This window comes from Pezoporus flaviventris, unplaced genomic scaffold (genome assembly GCF_033815535.1).
Source record: "Pezoporus flaviventris isolate CSIRO_AGI_PZ_B2104156 unplaced genomic scaffold, CSIRO_AGI_Pfla_v1 ptg000037l, whole genome shotgun sequence".
Taxonomy (NCBI): domain Eukaryota; kingdom Metazoa; phylum Chordata; class Aves; order Psittaciformes; family Psittacidae; genus Pezoporus; species Pezoporus flaviventris.
In genome coordinates this window covers 19,208,062-19,231,589 of record NW_026892585.1, presented here as the reverse complement: position 1 = coordinate 19,231,589, position 23,528 = coordinate 19,208,062, and the positions used below count along the sequence as shown (strand labels likewise).

General features: G+C 34.0%; 1 protein-coding gene across 3 annotated transcripts in view; it reads right to left on the bottom strand.

Annotated features, from left to right (window-relative positions):
- The window catches only part of KCNH8 (potassium voltage-gated channel subfamily H member 8), a 202,712-nt gene that overhangs the window by 64,544 nt on the left and 114,640 nt on the right, over positions 1 to 23,528 (bottom strand). For all 3 annotated transcript variants that reach the window (XM_061464918.1, XM_061464919.1, XM_061464917.1), the window contains 3 exons: positions 22,257 to 22,497; positions 7,069 to 7,226; positions 1,487 to 1,694 (listed from right to left, as the gene is read on the bottom strand). In XM_061464918.1, coding sequence (XP_061320902.1) covers positions 1,487 to 1,694; positions 7,069 to 7,226; positions 22,257 to 22,497 — 607 coding nt within the window. The remainder of the gene's footprint in view (positions 1 to 1,486; positions 1,695 to 7,068; positions 7,227 to 22,256; positions 22,498 to 23,528) is intronic.

The following is a 23,528-nucleotide window of genomic DNA, read 5'->3' as shown; positions in this document are numbered from 1 at the left end:
GACATGGTTTACAAAAGGAAGAAGAAATAAACAATGAACTAGAAAAATAAAAAGGCTCCACAAATTGTTCAGTAACCTATGGACAAAATGGAGAGCTGTATTTACTGGACTTTCTTTCTTCTTTTCCTCTTCCTGACCTAGCATTCTCACCTCATCTGAGGTCAGACATCTTTAACAATTTTGTCTTTTTTCCTTCAAACTTACTGTTATTAGAAGATATTTAGATACATGATTATGGGGTTAAGAGAGAAGAAAGAAATTAAAGGAGATAAGAACACGGCATACTGCAGTTTGGATGCACATCACTGAGCCTTTGGTCACAGGTGTTTGCATTATTCCCCCCATCAAATAATTTTCTCTTTTGGGAAACTCAGCCCTATGTTTAGATACTCTTTGTTTAGGAAAAAGACAAGCATACATTATTTACCTCTCAAAGATAACTTACATATTTTAAATTATTCACATGCTTTTTAATTGCATATTTAGTATTCTAACCACAGAAAGAAAACTAGCAGGACTTCCCCTTTCGAGTTAATTTTATCACTGGCCTTGTTTCATCTTCTGCTTCAGTGAACATGTAATAGATTTAGGCTGAAGGTGCATACAAGTAGAATTAAAAATATAGAATACGAGGAATAAGAAAGAAAAGGGAGAAAAAAGGATGATTGATATGTCATCTGATAAAGACAGCGAAAAAAATTCATCGCTACAGCAAAGCCAGAATTACCCACATAGGAAGATGTGGAGTGTCAGCTATTGCACTAATGGGTAAAACACCTCCAACATTGTACAAGTACCCGGAGATGCCAGGCTCCTATACAAGGTATATTTTCCCCCACTGTATCATCACACATGGGCACAACTTTTAGAAATAATAATAAAAACCATTAAAGAGTAATGGAAAAGCTTCAAACCTGCAAAGCAATGTAATCAGAATGAAGGCTGGGGTAGAAACTAAACATTGGATCAAATGAGCATTCCAAAACCATGCCTTCACTGATAAACACCTTTTCTTCTGTGCGAAAGAGCAAAGCCTGTAAACCAGCTAAACAATATACCTGAAGGGAGTTTTTAACTTGAAGGCTTATCAGGGCCTGTTTCAATGTATAATAAGGAATAATCAGCACACTCTGTTGGAGAATATGCCTAATTTGAGAAAATAAGATGAACTCTCCGTCAAGTCTTCTACATAGTCTGTCTAGCCCTTTTCTATCCAGATACTCAATTTCCCAAACATTGTATCACTTTTAAAAATCTCATTGTTTTTTACTTTTGCCATTTATTTCCATTTTAACCCTCTTTTTCAGATTGACCTGAAATTCAGAGCATCAATCTTTTCTGCTTCTCTACACACAGTACTAAATAATTGTATAAGATTTAAAATGAAAGGGTATATTGACTTATACATGTGGTTTTATATTTTATATATATATATGCATAAATACACACATGTGTACACATATATAGAGCAGAAAGAAGAACTTACCTATGTCCCAGGTAAGGGGATTATTCTGTTCCATCTCCCTTTTCCCTATGACATACCAAATGCAGGCCATCCAATGAGCAAGCAAGGCAAACATGGACATGAGAAGTGTGAGAACAATTGTGCTGTGCTGGGAATAACGATCCAACTTCTGAAGGAGACGCAAGAGGCGTAGTAACCGCACTGTCTTTAGGAGGTGGACAAGGGAAACCTAGGAGAAAAGGGAGAAAAAACAACTTGTCAGCAGTTTTTTTGTTTCAGTGAAAGGAAACTCTTATCTTTTAAACCTCTATGAATGTTTGCCCACTCTTCATTCAGTTACATAGCTGCTCAGACCAAATCTTGAAACAGCAGAGATTAGCAAAGAACATGCTTAAAAAAAGTGTTTATTTTTGCTGTGTACACATATTTTTTCTATTCCTGATTTAAAGCAAACAAACTTGAAACACTAGGAGATCTTTTGACTTATTTTTCATGCAGTCTTCTTTCATACTTAACTTAAAAATCTGTATTTGTGTAAAAATAGATCCTTCTCTGGATCTTCCTCTAGAAAAGAAATATAAGAAAAAAGAACTGACCAATGTTCATTTGATTCCCATATGAAACCACAATATAATCATCAGACACACAATGATTTCCAGTTTCTGCTAACGGCCAAGTAGTAGGCCTAGCTCAACTATGTATGAGATGAAACCAGCTTAATAATTAAGCCTGGAAGAGGCAATAACATACAGCAGATATTTTGCAGAACAAGGAAGTAGAGAAAGGAACAAGACTAGGATTTGTTCTTCAGATTTAAGCCTGTGTTCATAGGCCTGAGCATATTTTACTGCCCTATAATAAACTGGAGTCCATAAAAGCTTTTATTAAAACTTCTAATCCTAGTTCTTAAATTCTTTACCTAAAATATTATTGCCTTTCAAGTATATGTGGCAAAAGCAGCACCTAACCTGCTCAGCACCCTAAGTGTGCATTAGTTTATTAAGTTAATGGGTTCTGGCCCCAGAGGAAATTCAGTAATGCACAAAGTGAGCATTATGTGCATGACCCCATCCCCTCCAAAGCATCCTCCAATCTATATGCACACTAGTGTGCACAGCTCCCAGTTTGGCAAGGAATATACTTGGCTTATGTTTCAGCTGTTGGGTAGAGTTAGCAAGCAATATGAAGATTAAGACCCCAAATATTTTTCATTTATTTTTTTAAAAATTAAATAGGCATAATTTTCATTAACATTAGGCATTTTTCCCCCCCTTCTTCATTAATTAGACATTAGGATTAATGCCTATGATGCACCTGGCTGAGTCAGGATACACACATCAGATAGAAAATTAACCTCAAACTTGATATGTCATCCCACAGCCTTTCCAGGACACAGTATCAAGCTCTCTGAAAAGAAATTCTAAAAGCTTTATCAACATCCTTTTGCTTTTGCTAACCCAGAGTAATCCGAAACTAAGAGTTTCTGTTACTACAACTAATAATCTGAAACCTTGATTTTATAGGTGTGCATAACAGCTATGTCCAGCTTGACTGATAAATTCTATAATGTGGGGTATTTTAGATTTATTCATGAAGACTTAACAATTCATTGATTTTAATCCAGTCTCAGGAATTAAGTAGGTGGAAAACCTGTAAAAAGGAAAATAAAAATTCTACAAACATTTTTACTTCCTACCACAGTTTTGATAATGTGTAAGTAATCCTCCCACAACCTTCTTCATTCACTGCCTGTTATTTCATTTTTTTTTAAAGTTTGTTTCTCATGTAGACAGCAGAGAAAAAAAGAAAATCAACAAAACCATGGCACTTTTTTAACATACTTTGAAGTTCACTGCTGTCAGGAATAAGATTTGACATTAGAGCACACAAAAAATTACAAGGTTTTCTCTTCTTGCATTCCTTATAACCATTTTATGTCATCGACAATAAGTCACTGAAATTAGTTATGGCTGTGGCCTTAGGCACAAGAATATCTGCAAGCCTCTCCAGAAGGCTGTAAAATATTTGAATGAATTGCCATGATTGTATTAAACCGATCATATAACTATTAAAATATAGTTATTCTAATTGAATGCCATGCCACTACAAAAACTGCCTCCTTTTCAGCAGCAATTTCTAAAAGTCTCCTTCTCTCTCATCAGCCTGTTTGAACCAACATGATTCTGTTGCACTTTTAACATAAAGGGGTCTCTATTCATGGCTGACTCTTCAAGGTGTTTTAGTAATATATGAACATGATTGCATATATAATAATTGTATATTTGCTATTGGCTTCACACTGGAGCTTTCATCTTTATATAAGTGCCTGTATTTTACCACATCACAAACAAATAATTATAACTTAGGAGAAATTATTTTTTATTAGATTCTGACAAATAAGTAATTTCAAAAGGGCTGTTACAGTGTGTCCTGCCAGTGATCACTTGTGACTACTTTCTGCCTACTTTTTTTAAGTAGTTAAAACCACAGGTATGAAAACAGCTAATCAGATATCATAATATTTGTCTTAATGCAAATACATGTTTCATTTGAAGGCTTAAAGGCATCCTCTTTTCAAAATAATTTCTACATCAATTTGAACAGAGATGTAACAAATGATATGTAGTTGCACTGAATTTTTCTCATTAGTCATGCCAAACACTCTTCTTGTATTTTGTCACAGATTTAAAAAGACAAATTGAGGAGTCAGCACTCATACTTGTGCTTGCGCAGATTTTTTTTTGCCCAGAGATACATACCATCTAAATTTTCCATTTGGTTAATTGTTTTAGACTAGCTGGGTTAACCTTTATCTGTCAAAATGACAGAGACAGAATTTTATCTAAACCTAACACAAACTCAATCACAGCAATGTGCTTAGAAATACTGAGAAACTAAGTTACTACAGAATAGTGATAGTTTCTGCTTGAAAGAATCATCTCTTATAGCAAAAGGAATTAGTAAGGAAACATGGATACACTTTAAGAAATGACGAGTGGCAGGGATCTTTCTTTTTTTTCTGCTAGATTTGTTGGGCTTCCTCAAAAAAATTATACTCTTGCTCTATAAACACCAATAGTTACTCAGAGAGGAGCAAATTCAGTCATTATAACTAGTACTTAATGGCCTGATTTCTACTTTGGCAGCACTGTACGTCACATTTCCACAGATCAAGGGATGCTTTCTGTCAGATGAACACAAAGATAGTAGGAGCTGGGGTCTCATCAGGCACTGAAGTTAAGCAGGAGCATGCCTGTGCTCTCTGACCTCCAAAGAGTCACCCATTTAGAGGTAGGGCAGAATTCCTTCAAGATGTAAAGGCAGTAGATCCAACTCATACAGTTCCATGTTTTTTCTTTTGAAATATCAATAGGTATGGAAAGAAACTCCACACCTTTTTCACGCACTTTTGACTACATAAGTCTCTAACCAGAGGATGACATTTGTGTGCCACAAATACATAGGTATATATGGCACTGTACCTATAGCTTGTAGAATTTAGAGCATCCCTAAAGGTGTGGCCTTTGCGTCAGGGCCTGAACAACAAAGGTGTGAGATGCCCCTTGATGCCCCTTCTCACCGTTCTGTTGAGGCAACATCTGAGAGTTGATGGAGTGAAAATCTGAGAACAGATATGAGGAAATGGCTTATTAAATCATAAAGTGTGAAAACAGTGGAATGTGATTAACACCTCCCCCCAGCTCTCAAAGCAGTTGATAGTCATCCTTATTTTGAGGATTATATTAACAGTTGACACGTCTTGCCACAATTGGAAATACATTGTGTTCCCATAAAGGAATCTTACAGAGAGCAAAACGACCAAGTTTTCTGGGAAGAATGTAGTGTGCAGACTCCCAGATTCTGGATTTGCTCTCAGTCCCCAGAAGGAAGGGAGCGTTGGCCCTTGATTCTCTACTATGTCTTTACCACACATCAGTTAGCTAACAAATTTGGGCAAAGCAAATGAAGGAAGCGGATTTGACCTTGCAAAAACTTTTAACAAGGTATTAAACTCTTGAAGCACATTCATTTACCTCATTGGAGCTATGTCTGTCAGTCAATGTTACTTTTGAGATCAATATTGCTATGTATCATTAATTACTTGGGGTTCAGTGTTAGAACTTAATCTATCATCACTCATCTTGTTAAGGATCCACTACCAACAGAGGGACATCTCAACATTTCAGGATATTCCTAGACACCATATTAGTGATCTTACCAAGGAAAAGTTTTAAAGTACAATAGGTGAGATGTGTATTAATCTGGTTATAGTAGTGATTGTGACATTTTATTTGTGACATAATACTGTGACATTTAATCTGTAAAAAAATATTGTTGGATAATGCTTTCTTTTCCCAGAATTCAGTACAAAAAAAAGTAATGGTCTTCCCAACAGAAGGAAAAAATCAGACCAGGTTCATTTAGAGATCAAGTCTTCATGGAAGTTAAATAAACATAGTTATGGGTGGCTTTTTGGTTTTAATGTAGGGGATAAATTGACATAGTTGTGTATTTATATAGATTAACCACTAGTTATAAAAAAAACAGTAATTGAAGAATGTGGAACTATTAACTGCTTGATTTTATAAGCTACTGCACTATCATCAGATTGATGGCTCTTAATGGAACAAATGGAGTGAAAATAAAGATCATTGAAAGAAATGGAACTAAGTAATGAAATCAAACATGATACCTTACATGGGAGACTTCATCTAGTGTTTTTCTCTTTTGTTTTTTTTTTTCTGATATGTCTATCCTATCATCTATGTACACATTAAACTCATGTTTAATGAAAATGAGATTGAGTGCATCTCTTTACAAAAGATCAAAACTCTAAGAACTAGAAAATGGACAGCTTAAAAAACTAAGAGTCTTATGTGAAAAATTCACAAAATCAAGAAAACTGCCACTATTTTTTTCCAAAATTAAAAATTTTTATTCAGTGGGAGAAGGAGTGTTTGGGTTTTCTGAGGGTTTTTTCTTTTTTGCTTAAGTTCTTACTCTACTAAGTCTAACAAAGCTATCAGAAGAAAAACCTTTTTAATAGCATAATTAAACTTATAGAAATGTAACCCATCGCAATTGTGACATCACCAGACATTAGATCCACATATTTCTCAAAGCAACGGAAACGTTTTGTCATTATATTCCTAAAAAAGATAAAACTATAGCCTATAGACTATAACTATAAAGTTAATGACAATTTTAAGTAATAGGTATTAGAACACACAGAAATTAGTGATCAAGCTGTAATTTTTGCAGTAGAATGCTCTTAGTTAAAGAGAAAAAAGATTCCCAGCTGAGTAAAGAATGCTATCTTTACTGACCATAACAATGATAAACAATGATAACAATTAAAACCAAAATCATATATACGTATTTTTCATGATAATGAATGGCCACTTTGACATTCAATCTTGTAATATTTTTAGACAATGTGGATAATTACATTGTATTCCTCACTTCAGCATCTGATGTGAAAATATACTACAAAGCTGAAAAAGGCACCAAATCATTTCAGTTTATTCAGTTTAAGTCTCCAGATTTGGAAAAAAAAACAACAAACCACTCTTGAAGAAGAATAAAGACAGGTTGGTACTTACCACAGTGACGTTGAAAGCATAAAGAAGATCAAAAGGAAGTGCAGCAATTAAATCAATGATAAACCAGGTAGTCACGTAGTGGATACAAATAGATCTTGCTTCAAATATAACTTGGCCAGACTTGCTGACATATGTTGTTCGGAAATTTAAAATAATATCTGCTTGACAAAGAATGAACAGAATCAGAGACAGAGATTTCTTGACTCCTGGGGATAACACCAGGAATCCACCATAACACTGATTGTTTTTCTTATGCATGGCAAAAGACAGGTGAAGAATCATGTACGGAAACAAATAATATATGACAGTAAAAGATCCACATACAGAGAGTTAAGCCAATTGGTTTACAAAGCTGTTCTTTGTAAGGAGTAAAAAGAATGTTTGAAATATTTGAAACTCATTAATTTCAAGGGGAGCATGAATTAAAACCAACCAAAAAAAAACCCAACCAAAACCAAACTAATTACATTACTCTTTAAACAGTTCCAAATACTGGTATTTTCTTAATGAAAAATTAGGGTATGATTGCTGTGTATAAAACTTATTTGTGTCTATTTTAAGACTAAAAAATCATTAATTGCTTTATTTAAAAGGTGCAACTGAAATTTTGGTTTAGCAATAGCTGTCCAGCGCAGAGAACAAATGTCCTCCTCCAGGATAACCATTTGTTTATCAACAGAAAAGTGCTGAACTCACTTGAAAAAAATGGCTTTGGGGCTATGGCGGCGGTCACAAAAGTGATATGAATTGCTTGGTGGCTTGTGCATTTTGTGTGTTCCTACACATTCCAGGATAAGTGTCTTTCAATACTAGATATACTTTTGACATCTTGCCAAAATACATTAACACTCAAAGAAAACCAACCCAGGTCTTGACAACAGTCTCAATTATTTTCATGTCCTACAAGACAAAAACTATAATCTGTCCTGAAGCTATGTACCCATTCTACTAACATTAGTGAGAACTACTTGTATAACTTTTTATAATGTCAGAAAAGAGTGCAGCCAACCATCAAGGCCGGCGTTTTACTGCAAGATAATTAGCCTGCTGCCTTGCAAATTGTAATGCCTCATGTTGAAGACCATCTCAGAAAGAAGTGACCCCAAGTGTCAGGGGTCTGGTTAAAAAATAACAAAACAACACCAGCAGGTTGATGGACTTCTCCTCATGATAGCCAGTGGACTTTAATGTGCAAGTTATGAGAGGCAGCTTTCTACATGCTAGTCCAGTGTGTAACAGACTTGCCAGCTGTGTTTTTTGTAGTCTAGGTGGCCTACAATTAAATGTTAAAAGGAGTGAAAAGCAGTCCCTGTGCCCTTTGCCTCTGTATACGGCAGCAATGCAGCAGCGACTCCTTTCTGTCTGTTAGATGTTGCACAAGAAGATACACCTTCAGCTGCCTCTTCTGTGTGCTGTTATTGTAGGAAGGTGGTACAGTAGCAGCTGCTGGGGACTGGATCTGCACCATATACAACAGGGAGCATGCAGCTGTTTGGGAAGTTTTTTCTGCCCCAAAAGATGTTTCCTACAGCTTCTGGGAAAGGGGAGGCAGAAATGTCAAATAGAAGCACCTGTAAGTGAAATTCAGCTTCACCCACCAGCAAGATGAAAGTATATGAAGATGATATCTGCCTTGCAAATGGATTTAAACTCAGAATTTAAGGATTGCATAGTTTCAGACAATTCAAGGGATTTGTTTTCTCTTTGGATGCAGATATTTCCTTTCTGCAAAGCTAGTCTCCTCTGAGCTATGTAAACTTGCTCCAATTCAGCACTTTCCTGGAAATAAAGCAAGCTATGGAGTCCTAAAAATTAAGCATACCTCAACAGTTTTTTTCATTATTTTGGAAATCATATATAAAGTATATTACATTTATTTTCATTATTAAAATTAAATGAACATTAACAGTGCTAGCATTGTAACTTGCTTTTAATGCAAATCAAGTTAGAACTAAAAAGTGGGTAGTAGTAGGATTATTAATAGCAATAGTAAATTTATCTACTATTGGTTTTGTAGTCAGTTTCTGGGGCCTGAGAACTTTTCTTCCAGCTATACACACGCATGAGAATGAATGCCTGATGTACCTTTTATCTTGCATTTTTCATTCAGTATATGAGAAAAGTCAGCATGTATGAACAGAGGCCTCTCAGAAAGCAAAATCAAAAGATATATTTCCCAGAATACCTCATGCAAAGCATTATTACCACTACAGCCATAGAGGAGTGGTGAGCTTTGCCCCATTTGCAAGTTTTTGTACAACCCAGAGAACAAAATGCAAAAGTGAGTATTAAAAGATTTCTCCCCTGTGATTTATTTGAAAATAAAAAAAAAAAAATCAAAACCTTCTGCTTATATAGAATAAGTAAACATTTATGCAACTCCTTTTAAATAAGCCAGGCTTTATTAGGTTCTAGCTGTTAGGTATGTTTTTCCTTTCCTGAATTTTCCCATTTTTCAAGGAAATTGTTTTTCACATTTTCCATGTTTCCTCTCTTTTTTTTTTATTATATGTTATATTATTTTTATTTATTCTGTGGCATTACTTCTGAATGATGTAGGCTTTGGAAATAACATTTTTCAACAATGTGTTAATATAATGAGGACAGCCAACACATAGACTTACAGTAAAAGAAAGCACTGTAAACCAGAGCAAGAGCAAGTTTTATGCTCTTCTGCAGTTTGAAACCAAGACTGTTTTCTATGATCAACTGACATATACTAGTCAACATATATACTGTTAATATTTGATCTATGGTGTTTCTGACAGTTTGATTCCTCCATTTGACCCATAAGAGCTGATTCTCCTAAAATGAAAACTGTGGGAAAGTTCACATTGTTTTGGCACAGTGTTGATCCTTCAAATTTGTCAAGATTTAGTGCAAAGCTTTAACACAAAGTGACGCAACACATGAAGAGGCTATCTGGTTCCACAGACTGAGGTCTCGCAGGTTAAAATTGGTTCATGCTTTGAGAACTACTGCTATCATACAGTAAGATCCTCAGGCTGAACAGAACATGTAAGTAAAATCAGAGGTATAAAAATTTTAGATTAGATCACCAAATAGTCTCAGCTCGCCCTGCATTCTTACATCTATATAAAAATGTTCTGAAAATTACAATAGTACAATTAAGATGTAAAATTAGTATGATTTCATATGGTTCAGAATGAGCAAGGGGGGTTAGTTTAGCTCCACAGGAGCTTAGTAGAGTTGGTTAATATTCACATTTACAAATCAGTATGGTAACACTAGCCATATACAAAGCTGCTTCATGCAGATTTGGTTGATACATGTAAGAAAGATAAGAATATTTACATCACCAGTATTTTGAAACTTCTCATTTGCCTCAGAAACCCCTGGTGTGTAGTTATCAAAGTTAGAAAAAAAGATTTGCTTACTTATTGCACATTAGTATTTGTGAAACAACTAAAGCTTTAACAGAAAAGGAGATGAATGCTTGCTTTAAATTCCACTAAGCCATCCAGTACGCCAAAGGCTTATCAGTGTGCACATGGAATTCACTGTTCAAGATTAAAGAGATTAGAGTTTGTCCTGTACAGCACCACTTTCTGCCTTCTTATCAAAGCAATTTAGGACAACAGCCCCAGATAACATTTACATATAAAAAAATGAATAAGAAATGGGAAGTGCTTCTTTCTTCACCAACTCATTAGATAAAAAAACAGAGAGAGGTAGGTGAGTGTAATCCATCTTTTATTTCTTGACAGCTTTCTGAGCTATGTTTAAGTGTAAGCAGTTTCTTCATCTGAGCAACCTTATTCACAGTATAACAGCTGTGTTAAAGTACTGACTGAGAGAGCTGTAAGGAAATAATAAAAACCAAACCAAAACTAACCAGAACTCCTGAGGAAAGAAACTTGTAAAAGCTCAGGGGAATCCTTAATACAAATTTAGCAACAACCATGTCTTCTCAGAGATTTTATTATTTTTAGGAATGACATGTTCCACAGTCTTTTTGGTATTGATGCTTAAAAAAGTTCTTTTTTTTTTCATTTAAAAAATAAGTGTTTTCTTATCATTAAGACTTTCAGGAACTACAATGGTAAGCAAATTATGGCAACAATGTATAGTCAAACATCAAAAATTGTGCAATAATCTATTCTGAAAGTACCTATGGATAATTTAACATGTTAGAAATTGTGGATCTTGCTGTGTACTAGCTTTTACCTACCAATGATACCAGTTTATTGAAGAACAATAAAGTCTTGTAAGAAATCTCTAAAACTCATGCAAACTGATTCTGAAAGGTTAAAGAAATCCACAGCAGTAAACATGAGAAGGCTTGACCAGCACTACCCTAATGTCTTCAAATTACCACAGCTACATGCTTTTGCAATATTTTGATTCTAAGTTACTGAACCCAATACCATGATTTAACTGAAAAGCTCTTAACTTACTCCTTTCCTTATTTCAGTGTTCTAATGGCTTTTACTCACTTATTTGTGACCATTTACTTTTTCAGAAACTTCCAGTGTGAAAATCCATGCCCTAACAATGCTCAGTTCCTATGAAAAGACAACTTATTTCATAGCTGGGCATATATAAGAAGGGAGCTCTCAGCAAGTCTATAGAGGTTTGGAACTGTTTGGTGACCACTTTTGAATTAAAGTTCAGAACAACATGTCACATTCTTTACCAAACCATCCCTTGCTAGAATTCTGTCATGCTCACTTTCATAAACAGATAGATCCACTCAGTGAATGGTATGAAAACACCAATTTAAACTGGTGCTCAACAAAGGGACAAAAAAAGATTATATTAAAAAACCATGGAGGTTGTACTTTGTGCATAATTCAGGTTGTGATATAAAAAGAGTGAAAACAATAACCTGATATTGTCAAGCTATTAATCCTTAAAATATTTTCCTGAATAATATACCTTTTCCAATTTCAAAACCTTAATATGTCTTTTATATAATCTCAATTTCTGAACCCCTTTACCCATAAATAGGATTATTTGCCTGAAGCAGTTAATTTTCCTGTGAAAACTTTTTTCTTTTATTATTTACTTAGGCTTGATTTTTTTTTTTTTTTTAAATAAATCCTGCAAGGATTAGATTTATGATCAAGTTACAACAAAGCGATTTAGGATTAGTCAGATGGTTCACCAACTGACTGTGGCACACTTTCAGATTGCAGCACATGCTAGGTAATATAACTTGGTTTATCTCTTTTTTCCTGTGAACTAAATGAAATTGAGAAATTCTGCACTTTTAGGACAAGTAGTATACATATAAGCAGTAACCAGAGGTTGGGTGATGCATGATTTTTTATTAGACTGCAATATTTCAATCCTGTGCTTGAGACTGAGATGATTTATGTATATTAATGCCACTAATTTTCAGAGCAGGCTGTTTCCCACACTACCTCCCTCTTCTAGATATTACAACTGGCTCTTCTTTCGTTTTGTATTTTTTCACCTTCCTTTCTGTGATTTTACATTGATTTGATTGTCTTTAGCTAGCAATACTTTCCCCAAAGTCCAAGCTGTTTGATCTGATTATTTATGCCTACATTATTTAATTATATATGGATAATGGTATTAGAATCCAGATGGAGAGCTTTCAGGAAAGATTCCAGGAAATATTAATGCTTGAAGAGCAATTTATCTATCTATCTATATAAATGTTTAGTTTTTCTATTCTGCTGCTGCTGTAAACCTAGATGTTCTTAGTAAGCTCTTAGGAATGATTTATTCAAATGGAAGTGTGATTTTTCAACTCAGCATATCCTCTCAAAATGTCTATTACCACAATTAGCTTGATGATGTTCTTTTAGATGCTGACATGATAAGGTGAGGGAGATTATATTCAGTTTATACACAAAAGGACAGTAATACTCTTTTTCACCTGTTGCTATTATAAATCTGGGCTTTTATGAAGTCAAATAAACTTTACAAGGAAAAAAACAACAGAGATAAAGTAATAAACCCCCTAAATGTAGGTTGTTTATATAATAAATACATAAAATATCTATGTAAATAGAAATATATATCAAAATAATAAGTCTTTATAACAAACTGTTGCAGTTGATGAAGGAAAAACTTTTTTTTTTTTTCCTTTTTAAGGAAGATATAACAAATTGTGGACAGATAACATGTTACAACAACTATAAATTACAGAAAATTTCATCTGAAAATCTAGACCTCATTGGGAAAGTGAAAGAAGTCACTGGTAGCCAGGATGAAGATTTTTAGATGTATTAGGAAAGAAAATCTAATGTATACATTTAGTTCTTTTGTACAAGTAGTATCCCATTATGAGAGAAGCTATTAAGAATCTTGTAAAACACCCACATGTATTCAATAAACACTTCTTACCTAATTTTGGAATGGAGCAGCAAAATATGGTTGTATCATCAGATGCTAAGTTACAATCCAGTTTATCCTAAGAACTAGTAGATACTAATGTTTTAAACCACTAGCAGTAAACCCTCAACAGGTTGATGAAAAAAAAAAACAAACAGGAGGGAAATACATCATTTACAAGCCATAGAAGAGTAGAGTTGTAGATTCTCCCTTCTCTGAGGTCTTTGAATAATAACTGTTGTTCTTCCCCAAAACATGCTTTACCCAAACACAGCATATAGGAATTAATAATAATACCTGGATTAAATATAATGTCTTCTATTTAAGGCTGAACTTTTAGATGGTAAAAGGTTTTATTTCTTTTCAGAATCATTACGAACTGAACGGTTGTATAGAACTACATACAACGGAAATGTCAGATGTACTGTGTTGATATAGGTTACGGTGAGAAGCCAACCCAAATTTTATACTGTTAGAAATTAAAGAAATGAACTATCCCAAGATATGAACTGTAGGTCCCAGTGGACTTGAAATCTAAAAAGAAATATCAAAGTTAACATTGTACCATCAGGATGGCATTTTGTTACACAGAAAAATTTGTTCTCTCCCACAGCTTAAATGTTAAGAAAAAAGGTCTTATTGAGGGGCATGATCACTAAAGAAAACTATGTAAAAGTGTTAGGAATAGTCCTTAAGCAACAATATATTTAAATTGTAACATTTTTGGCTATCAAGTATACCTCTCCCTCCTATGTTTTCCTTGGTGCAACTCCCAGCAACATTTTCTGCTTGCCATTAGCACTTCAGAATATTGTAGAAACAAGCCTGTTTGTTTTGTTCAGGCAGTCACAGAGTTTGGGAAACTCATTGTAAAGACATGTTTCTCCTCCATTCAATGAAATTCTTTTATAGAGTTCTTGTGGCTTGTGGCTTTGGCTGTATGACTTCCATGAATAATGGAAACTTAGTTCAAAGCTACAAATTCTTAAAATCCTCAGCACAAGGATACCACATTCACTCTGAAAAAAGTTTCTCCTAGTGTGGAAAGAATATAATTCGCAGGCTTTATTCTGTTTAAGTAGCCACTAAGCTCTTTTATCGGTTGAATTTCTCCAGTGAATATAATTCAGGATTGAACACCAAGATGCTTGTCACTGTACAGCGCATGAGAAGTAGCATGATCTCTGTTCTAAGGCTGTGCTTTTTTACAGTTTGACAAATTGACAACATTTTTAGTGATTTTAATGTAGCAAGATCTATCCTCAGGTATGGTGGACCATAGAAGAAGTAATTCCTAAATCCATCTGTAAATGACAGACTGATTTGCTCTTCCTTACCATTTGTTCTGACAGTGGAAGGTAATGGGATATTGAAGGCATACCTAAGTGGAAATACTGATTTATTTGGGTAAATTAGCCATTAATATAAAACCCTGAAATCTGAAGGAATTAGTGTTCCGAATGACTGTTATGGTAACAAAAAAAATTCCCTCCAGGAGTACATTATGGTCAGTGTTGATGCACTAGTATGACATGTTCCACCAAACACTGCACTTAAGCTGCTGTTCCAATTACTGTGGACGCAAAGACTGACCAGCACTCCAACATTAAAACCAAGGGTTTAATTGCAATTATTTACTGTGCTGAGAGACCATGAATTCAAATCCCAGCATCATGAAACTGAACAAAAGACCATAAACTTAAAGAAAAGGACACATTCTTTTATCAGTTTCCTTGATTTTCAGCCTTTTGGCACCTTTTCAAGTTACACACCTCAACTATCAGGGTGTTAAACAAGAATCAGGTAATATCAGTTCTACAGTAGTTGATATTCCAGAGAAGCATTACATATTGTGACCTTTATAATAACACACTAAACAATAGAAAGATTTTTTTCATTATAAACTATGCTCTACCTTTTAAAATGAGACTCAATCCATGAACATATTGAGCAACTAAAATATATTGCATTGATGTTTCTAAAAAGGATGATATAGTCTTTGGAGTTTTGAAAGAAACCCAAATACCTAAAAATATTTCTGAAAAATGAACTGCTAGCTCTGCTTTAAAAAGAAGCTAGTATTTGTGACTGCAAAAATGTGAAAGTTTCTATATGGGTAATTTTCTCAATAGAACCTGAAGAAATGTGGCAGAAAGAAGCATTTCCAAAGACTGAAGAAACATCAATCATATGACTTAACTTTTCACTAAATTAGATATGTGTGAAACACATACAGTTAGGTATTTTGTGAGCACAGTTTACTTTACACAAATGACGGAGACAACAATGAAAAGATTAAACAAGTAAAACAATCAGAGATTCAATGGGGCAACTGTTTCATATACTTACATTTCTTTTACCAGTTCCAAGGGGGATACAGGAACTATTCTTCTCAGAAATTACTTGACAAAAATTCTCATAGGACTTTATCCATAAATCATTAAAAAAATATGAAGAAGACCACATGCAAGCTCACAAAAATATTAAGCTAACTCTAAGTAATAGTAACAAATATTAACTCTTAAGCATCTAAGCATTTCCTTGGAAACAGTCTAGATAGTTAATTAAAAGACTTCAATCTTTTTGAAAAATAGTGTTGTTTTATTATTACAGTATGGTAAATATAAATATAAACTTTGTCTTATTGTAGCTACAATGCATGCACTATATAACATGGTAGTTTTAACTCTGTGTATCTTTTAACAGGAAACAAACAGAGTGAAGATTATGTACAAAATTCTTATTACATTTCCCAATGTGCGGACTCATTATAGGTGAAACAAATTATTTGCCACAATGCATTTTTTTTTGTAGTAAAACCACAGCTTAAACAAAAAGATGAAGAATCAGTTCTTAAGTGCTTTTGGCACTCTTAAGTGCTCAGAAGCCTGTTACTCTCATTGTGAAGCAGGAATTAGGAAAGAAAAATCTGTCTGAGAGCTTTATTTAGGACAGCTGAGAAGTGGAACAGTGACTATATTTGCTAGAAGCTGATGCGGAATATCTTGACCCAGCTATAAATTGCTGTTCTTCCCAGAATAGTAAGGAATTACATATGGTAAATTCTGAGTATTTCAGCCTATACTCATGAGGTTCCCATCACCCTGCATGTGTCTTTTAAAAGCCCTTTATCCTGCATAATCCACTTGCTTTATTTTCGGTTTTCCATCACAAAATCATATTTCAGAATGGAGTCTGCTCAGTACTTTTTTAAGTACTGTTTCTTGAATTTTAACTTTGATGGTACATGGCACAACAGATAAGAATCCCTTCTTGTAACCATTTCAACAGCAGTTTAAGTCAATGTTATTCATTTTGGCCTGAGGAGAAAGCAGAAATGCTCAGATGAGCAGTTTTTTTTAGCTGTAAGGTATCTCCCATCTTCAGGAGTAGTAACTAACCTTTTTGGGACACTGATTTCTTGAAAAATTGGTTAGATCTACAAGCACTTTTTTTTTTTCATTCTCTGAGAAGCTGGGTTATGATGTATAACAATGACATCACAGCCCTGCAAATGAAGAGGAGTCAGGAGAGCCATACAAGTCAAATTTTCAGGATGCCTCCATTACAATAACATTTATCTGCATCTATTTAAAATTACAGAAATATTTCCATAGAAATGATCACATCTAAATTATTGTGGCTTATGCTTGTCTCATTTATGTCCAGGTGGGTGATTTTGTGCTTGGAAACAGTTTATGTGCAGACTAGTAGCTGTCCTCCTTACAAGAATATGTAAGAAAGGCTATTGAATAACTTTCTAACAATATAGTGGTCTTGCCAAATTTGGTTTGGTTCTTTGAGTAAGAATCTTTAGAAAATGTGTTGTTGCTTTTCAACATAAACATTTTGTACTGTTTATTCACATTGTTAGATAATCCATAGTCCATGAACAAATACTTATAAATTTCCAGAGATAAATTCAAATTACTTTCCTGGTGTCTACCTCAATTTTAGTATATTAGGGTCTGAAAGGACACTTTCTAAAACATGGCTCGAAACACCATCATTTCCTTTAAAAATGCACAAGATCTCTTAGATGCAAAGGTCCCCTAGCTCAGCTATTATTTTACATTACCTTCTGTGTGCTTGCAAAAATATGAAATATTAATCATTGTCATTAAGAAAAAGAACATGAAAGACAAAAAACACCCCTCTAACGCAGCTTGATAAAATCTATAGTATTTAATATTAACTCATCTGATTCCAATAATTTTGTTCAGCATATATTATTTTCAGTACAATAATATGCACACTTGAATGACTAAATCATGAATGATGATATGAATTTTCACTGGTTTTGTACCATATTTTAAAATTTCTACATATTAAACATCTGAAACTCAAGGGCTTCATATCATTTAAGACAGCTTTGGAAAGATTTTAAGTCATTTACATTTATGATGGATGTTAATGGACCATCAGGTCTCTTTAGTCTAAGCATCATGCAACACAAATCACAGCTTTAGGCCTTCTAAACACACTGCTTTTACAAACTGAAATTGCTGATAAAACACTTTGTTAAATAACTTAAAAGGAGAGAGAGGTACACATACAAAGAGAAGTGATCTTAAAATAACTTAAAAGGAGAGAGAGGTACACATACAAAGAGAAGTGATCTTAGTAACCATTAGTAATTTTCTGTCTCAAAAGAGCAAGCCATAGAAAAACTCTTCAGAAGAATGTGTGTGGAGAGAGTAGAAAGAGGGATGGGTATGGATTATTTTTCCCCACAGGTAAACATAGGAGTATGTTGCAGAAAATCACTTAAAATTACTGTTGACAGGATGTTTATAAAGAGCACAATTTTATGGCTATAACTAGTATCCAGGATTCTCCGACTTCCACTAGAAACTGGATGATCCACAAATAGAAAAATGAAATTAAAAGTTAAAGATCACTTATTTTTATAGCTCTTCTCTCTGAACCTGTTCCTGGCCATCTTAGGAGATGAAATACCAGACACCTCTGATCTTTTCTAGCAAATAATATATTACCATTACTGTGAAAGCCTATACACACTTTTGCTGAAGTATTGCCTTGACCTCAACTCCTGTTGAAGACATCCTATTCAAATGGGCTCGTGAGCCTGAGCTTTCCCAGTAATGTTACTTTCTGCGATTAAGGTGTTCAATAATGTTTAAAAAGGAAAAAAAAAAAAAAAAGAGGAGAGAGAGAATATCAGAAATCTAGAATGAAACAGTTGCAGAACAAAAAGCACTACATTGGATAGTTACAGAAGAATAAAAGTTATGCAGTCAGGAGGTTATTACTAGTAAAATGGAATGAACTTGGAGAGAGACTCTCATAGCTTTACAAAAAAAAGAGAAAACTTCATAAATATAATTGAAAAGTAATCAAGATCTGCTATGCGTCTTAGAAATATTAAAACTTTAGCCATCCAGACATACCTATCTACAAATGAAGGACCTAGCTACTGCTTATGCAAATTAAGGGGCATAAACTTTGAAGTAAATAGGGCAAAAAAGCAGGTAGTATCACTCATCAGCTGAAACACAAAGAATTTTTTTGTGTTTACACTAATGTTTAAAAGTTTTTCTCTCCAGCTGTTTATGATTTTAAGATACCTAAAACAGTAAAAAAATTCTAAACCTAAATTATCATTGGACAGAGGAAGCAAAATATTTATTTACAGGGGAACGTTAGGGAAGGTTTGCACACATTACAGAGGAAAAGAGATCTAAAAGTACACTCAAACATCACATCACACAGGTTATCAAAGCATTAGCATATATAGGAAACATCAAGTGAAAAATAATTTTGCCTTGAGAAGACTTAGTCATGCTCCCTCTCCAATCTCTTCCCCAAAGACATCACACAATGGGTTATTCTTACTGTTTATCTTCTGTTCATGTTTTAGAGAACTATCAAGGCTAAAGCAGTTAAAACTCCTGCTAGATGTGCTCTGTTCTCATAAATAATTTGATTCAAATCAGCACTCTTACGAGCATACCAACTCAGGAGAACACTTCCATATATATTTTTAGCAAGCTTAAGTGTATGCTGACTCACAAATTGGATAAGCCTAAAAGATTTTTTTTAGCTACTAGACTTATAAAAACTCTTCTTCTTAAAGGAAACCCTTATCATCTACCCTATTATGCGCCTTGAACTGATGTGCAGAAAACATCATCTTTCCCTTTTACTATCATATCTTTTTTCCCTTTGATAACACAGAGAAAAACGAGGACTTTGTCAAGTTCAAATACAAGTTTATGAAAGTTATGTGAGTAACCTGACATTTCTGAGAAATCTAATAAAACCAAAGCTGATAGACTGTTTTTCTCCAATTCATGATTACAGAGCTCTGATAGCTCAATCCATGGTCTAGTGAGAATTCTCCCTGCCCATAACAGCAGGTGGTGGACCTAGATGATCTTAAAGTCCTTTCCAACCCAAATCATTCTATGATTCTATGGTTACAGAGCCATAATACAGTGAAGGCCCCATCTCAGACTTCACTGACTTTCTGAGGCAGCAGCATCATAAAAAGAATTTTACTCAGTGCTTCTCATTGACTTTTCTCAGAACACGTAGATCATCCACCAAAGATGTGCTTGTCAGAGCCACAGTGCAACAGCGCCCTGAAATTTATGACTAAATTTATGTATGCTGTCAATCTTACTAATTTCAAGATAGCTATAATGTTCTGAGGCATATTCATTCAGCATTTTAATGGACAAGGAACAACTGAGAGACAACTATAAACACACTATTTTCTTTGAATTCACTGCAGAGATTTAAATGCAGTATGAGAATGTCCTGAAATTATTCCATAAATGTTTCCCCAGTGCCAGAAACTTACAAACAGATAACAATTTTAAAAACAATTATTTTGGGGAAATTTGAGCCATTATTGAAACTCTGGGGGAGGAATATTCTTATGCTCCAGTACAGTGTTTGTGGTTACCAGTAGCATAGCTATTCAAAGAAGTCTTTTCTAGTACTTTGTACAGTTTTCTTCATATGCATTTAGTTACAACAGTAGTTTGATTTTCTGGATGATAGAACTAAAATTCTAACAAGAAAATATGAAGTAAAATTTGCAAAAAATATTAGTTTTTTTAAAATTTTTCTTACATAGACACTCTATTGACCACAGAGATTGTGACTTACTGATACAAGAAGTCAATTATTTCCAGAAAATGATATAAACAAAAAAGTAGCACTGAGCAGTAGACCATCTGTCTTGATTCAAATGAATACTACAGCACAAAAATCTTATGCTCAGATTTAAATAACTACATTCATAACACAAACCACCGGTGTGAGGTGAAGGATACGTCATTAGCAAGAGTCTGTAACCTCAAGTCTAATGTTTTTATAAAGATGCCCAGGTAGATCAAGCGGAATGATTTAATTTTGTATTCCTTAAAAGGGAACATGAAGTCATTTATGACTGACTAGAGTTATAATCTTGTTCTTTTTACAAAAGACAAAATATGATCTCTGATGATCTGCATTTCAGAATGTAGTTTTCTTACTGCTGTGCCTGAGTATTGTTGAATGTGAGTTGCTTGCATTAACATGAAAAACTTAATGAAGATTTAACAGTGAACAAAAAAAGGGAAAATTAGACCTTTAACTTAATAACAAAACAATGTCCAAAGGAGGAAACACAAATATTTATCTGTCATAAGGGGTGATTCTTCCATCAGCCACATCACTTATTATTCTTACCATCTACAGTAAAGCTGTCAGAGAAAAGTAATGAACTTTTCAAGATTTTCATAATAAAAAATTCTGTTAAAGACATTTTAAGCTGTTACTTAGTGTTTAAGAAAACTTCAGTTTTCTTTAGTTCTCCTACAGAAGATCATAACATTGCTTTGAATTTATGAGTTAAGCTACTTTTTTTTAAAAAAAAAAAAAAACGGAAAAGTAAAGTAGAACCAAAGTTTCAAATCTGAGGATAATTTTATTCCTTTGTTCATTTTCTGTCTGCCTTAGAACCCACCTAAGCCTTTTCATATTCAATACAGACATACTTAACTTTGCTTATTTCTAAAAAAATCATTGTTTCTCCACCTGCATATTATCAACAGATCTAAACTATGGTTTGTTACTGTGACAGCATTGAGTGGCATTATAATAATAAAAACTTGGGAAAAAAATTGTGGGACTGTAGTGTAGACTCTTTTCCATACTCACAAAAGAATAGAAAAAAAAAGATAAAATGAAAAATAGTGTAGATTTGCTACAAGGCTGCTATTAGATATGATCTTGTCTTCTTATTAATTCTTTAAAAGTATAAGAATTAAATGGTTTATTCAGATAAAAAGTTTAGAGAATGGACCAGATGACAAGCTTAAGACAACCTCTTAAATGATATCCCAGTTGTCTGTATATCATATTGATATTGTACATTTGCATTATTGTAGTATGAATTTTGATCTTATGTCATTAGTTTTAAAATCTAGTGATTTTCAACTTGTGGTCCATGAGTCTTCTAAGTGTTTGTGAAAGGAAAGAGGAAAAAAAAAGTACATTACAACAACAGTAATTCCAGGGCACACCCCTACATTGAGAAGGTTTTAGGTATCCTCATGGTGAAATAGTGGTTTTCCTTGAGATTAAAGGTCCTTTCTGAGTAACAGCAGGACTTCCCAAATCAATTTACAGTAAAAAAAAAACAAACAAACAAAATCAACCCCCAAAACAAACCCCCTCCCCAAACCAAAAGGTGATCTAAAGTTCAAATAAAATCTAAAAATACACAGCTAAAAATTTCCTTTAAAATCATGAAAGTGATTATTTTTTTTCCCTATATTATACATTCAGTGAAAAACTTAAATGCCAAAAAAGAAAGAGATCCCAAACAAATCCCAAACATAACTTACCAATGATAAAAAGAATTTCCACTGCAATGTCACTGACAGTTGTGCTTCGAGTTGTAGACAGCTCATCATGACCAATAAAGCAAACATTGTAAGGTACAGTCACGGCAACATAAAACGTTGCCAGTAAAATAAGCCAGTCCCAGCCAGCTTTAAAAGTGCTAAAATGTAATAGTATGAATTTGGATTTTTTTGCATCTGAAACTTTGTATTCTGGAAATGCTGGTTTATCTACAAAAACATTCTGAAAAAGAGAGAAAAAGATGAAATGAGGCAAGGCATTAATTTGATCATACAGATGCAATTCTTCCAATGCAGCCATTAGTTTTTTGTTTGGTTGTTCTGTTGGGGGTTTTTTTAAGCATAATGAAATATGACACACTGTTATACAGGCACGAATTAATGCTAATTTTTTTTCTAATGTAGTCCTCACACTTATTTAGACAGATGGTTCTGTTGATGGAATAACTTTTGTGAATGTCGGGACAGGAAGAGGATTAATAAAGAACAGATTGAAGAGAATGAGGAGGGGGTTAAATCTGGCAAACTATTTCTTCTCTGTTGGGTGAATTCTGACTGAAGGGCAACATTTTTTCTACTGGACAGTTAGGTTAAAGCTTTGTATACATAATGACATAGTACTGCAAATAGGAATAAATACATAAAGGAATAGATGGTGCTGAAGACAAAACATCCTTCCTATATATTTTTTAGAGATGTGAGGAGTTTTTTTTTCTCTGACTAACTAGCCTGGTTTTTCGGACAGAACAGCTGTTTGTACTTGGAGCACCTCTCTTGGTTTAGTTTCACCTAGGGGAATCCAGTTCGTGTTATGAACTGTTATGAAACACAGAAAAATTGGTAAGAATAACTTTTTTTTTCTGCACTCCAGATCCAAACCAAAATAGTAATGTAGACAGATTGTAATATGGCTCCAGAACTGACTACTTTTGCCATTAGAGTATACCTGGCTTTGTCATGTGTCTTGAATCTTTGTCATCTAACCAGGAAAGGTCTCTACAACAGACTTTAGTCTTAAGCATTAGTTTTATAAATTCTGAGCTTTCGTCTTTCAGAGTCAAAAAAAAACCAAACAAACCACCTACCCTCCTGAAAAGCAGCATGTGGTACATGAACTGTCTTGTACTATTTACTAATAAAATTCTCTCTTGTTGTCATTGGGCACATGGTTAATGTTGTTCCAGTAATGAAGATGTTCACAAAACAATACTGTGCATTCAGCGAGCTAAGATTACTTCTGATCTTAAAGTTATT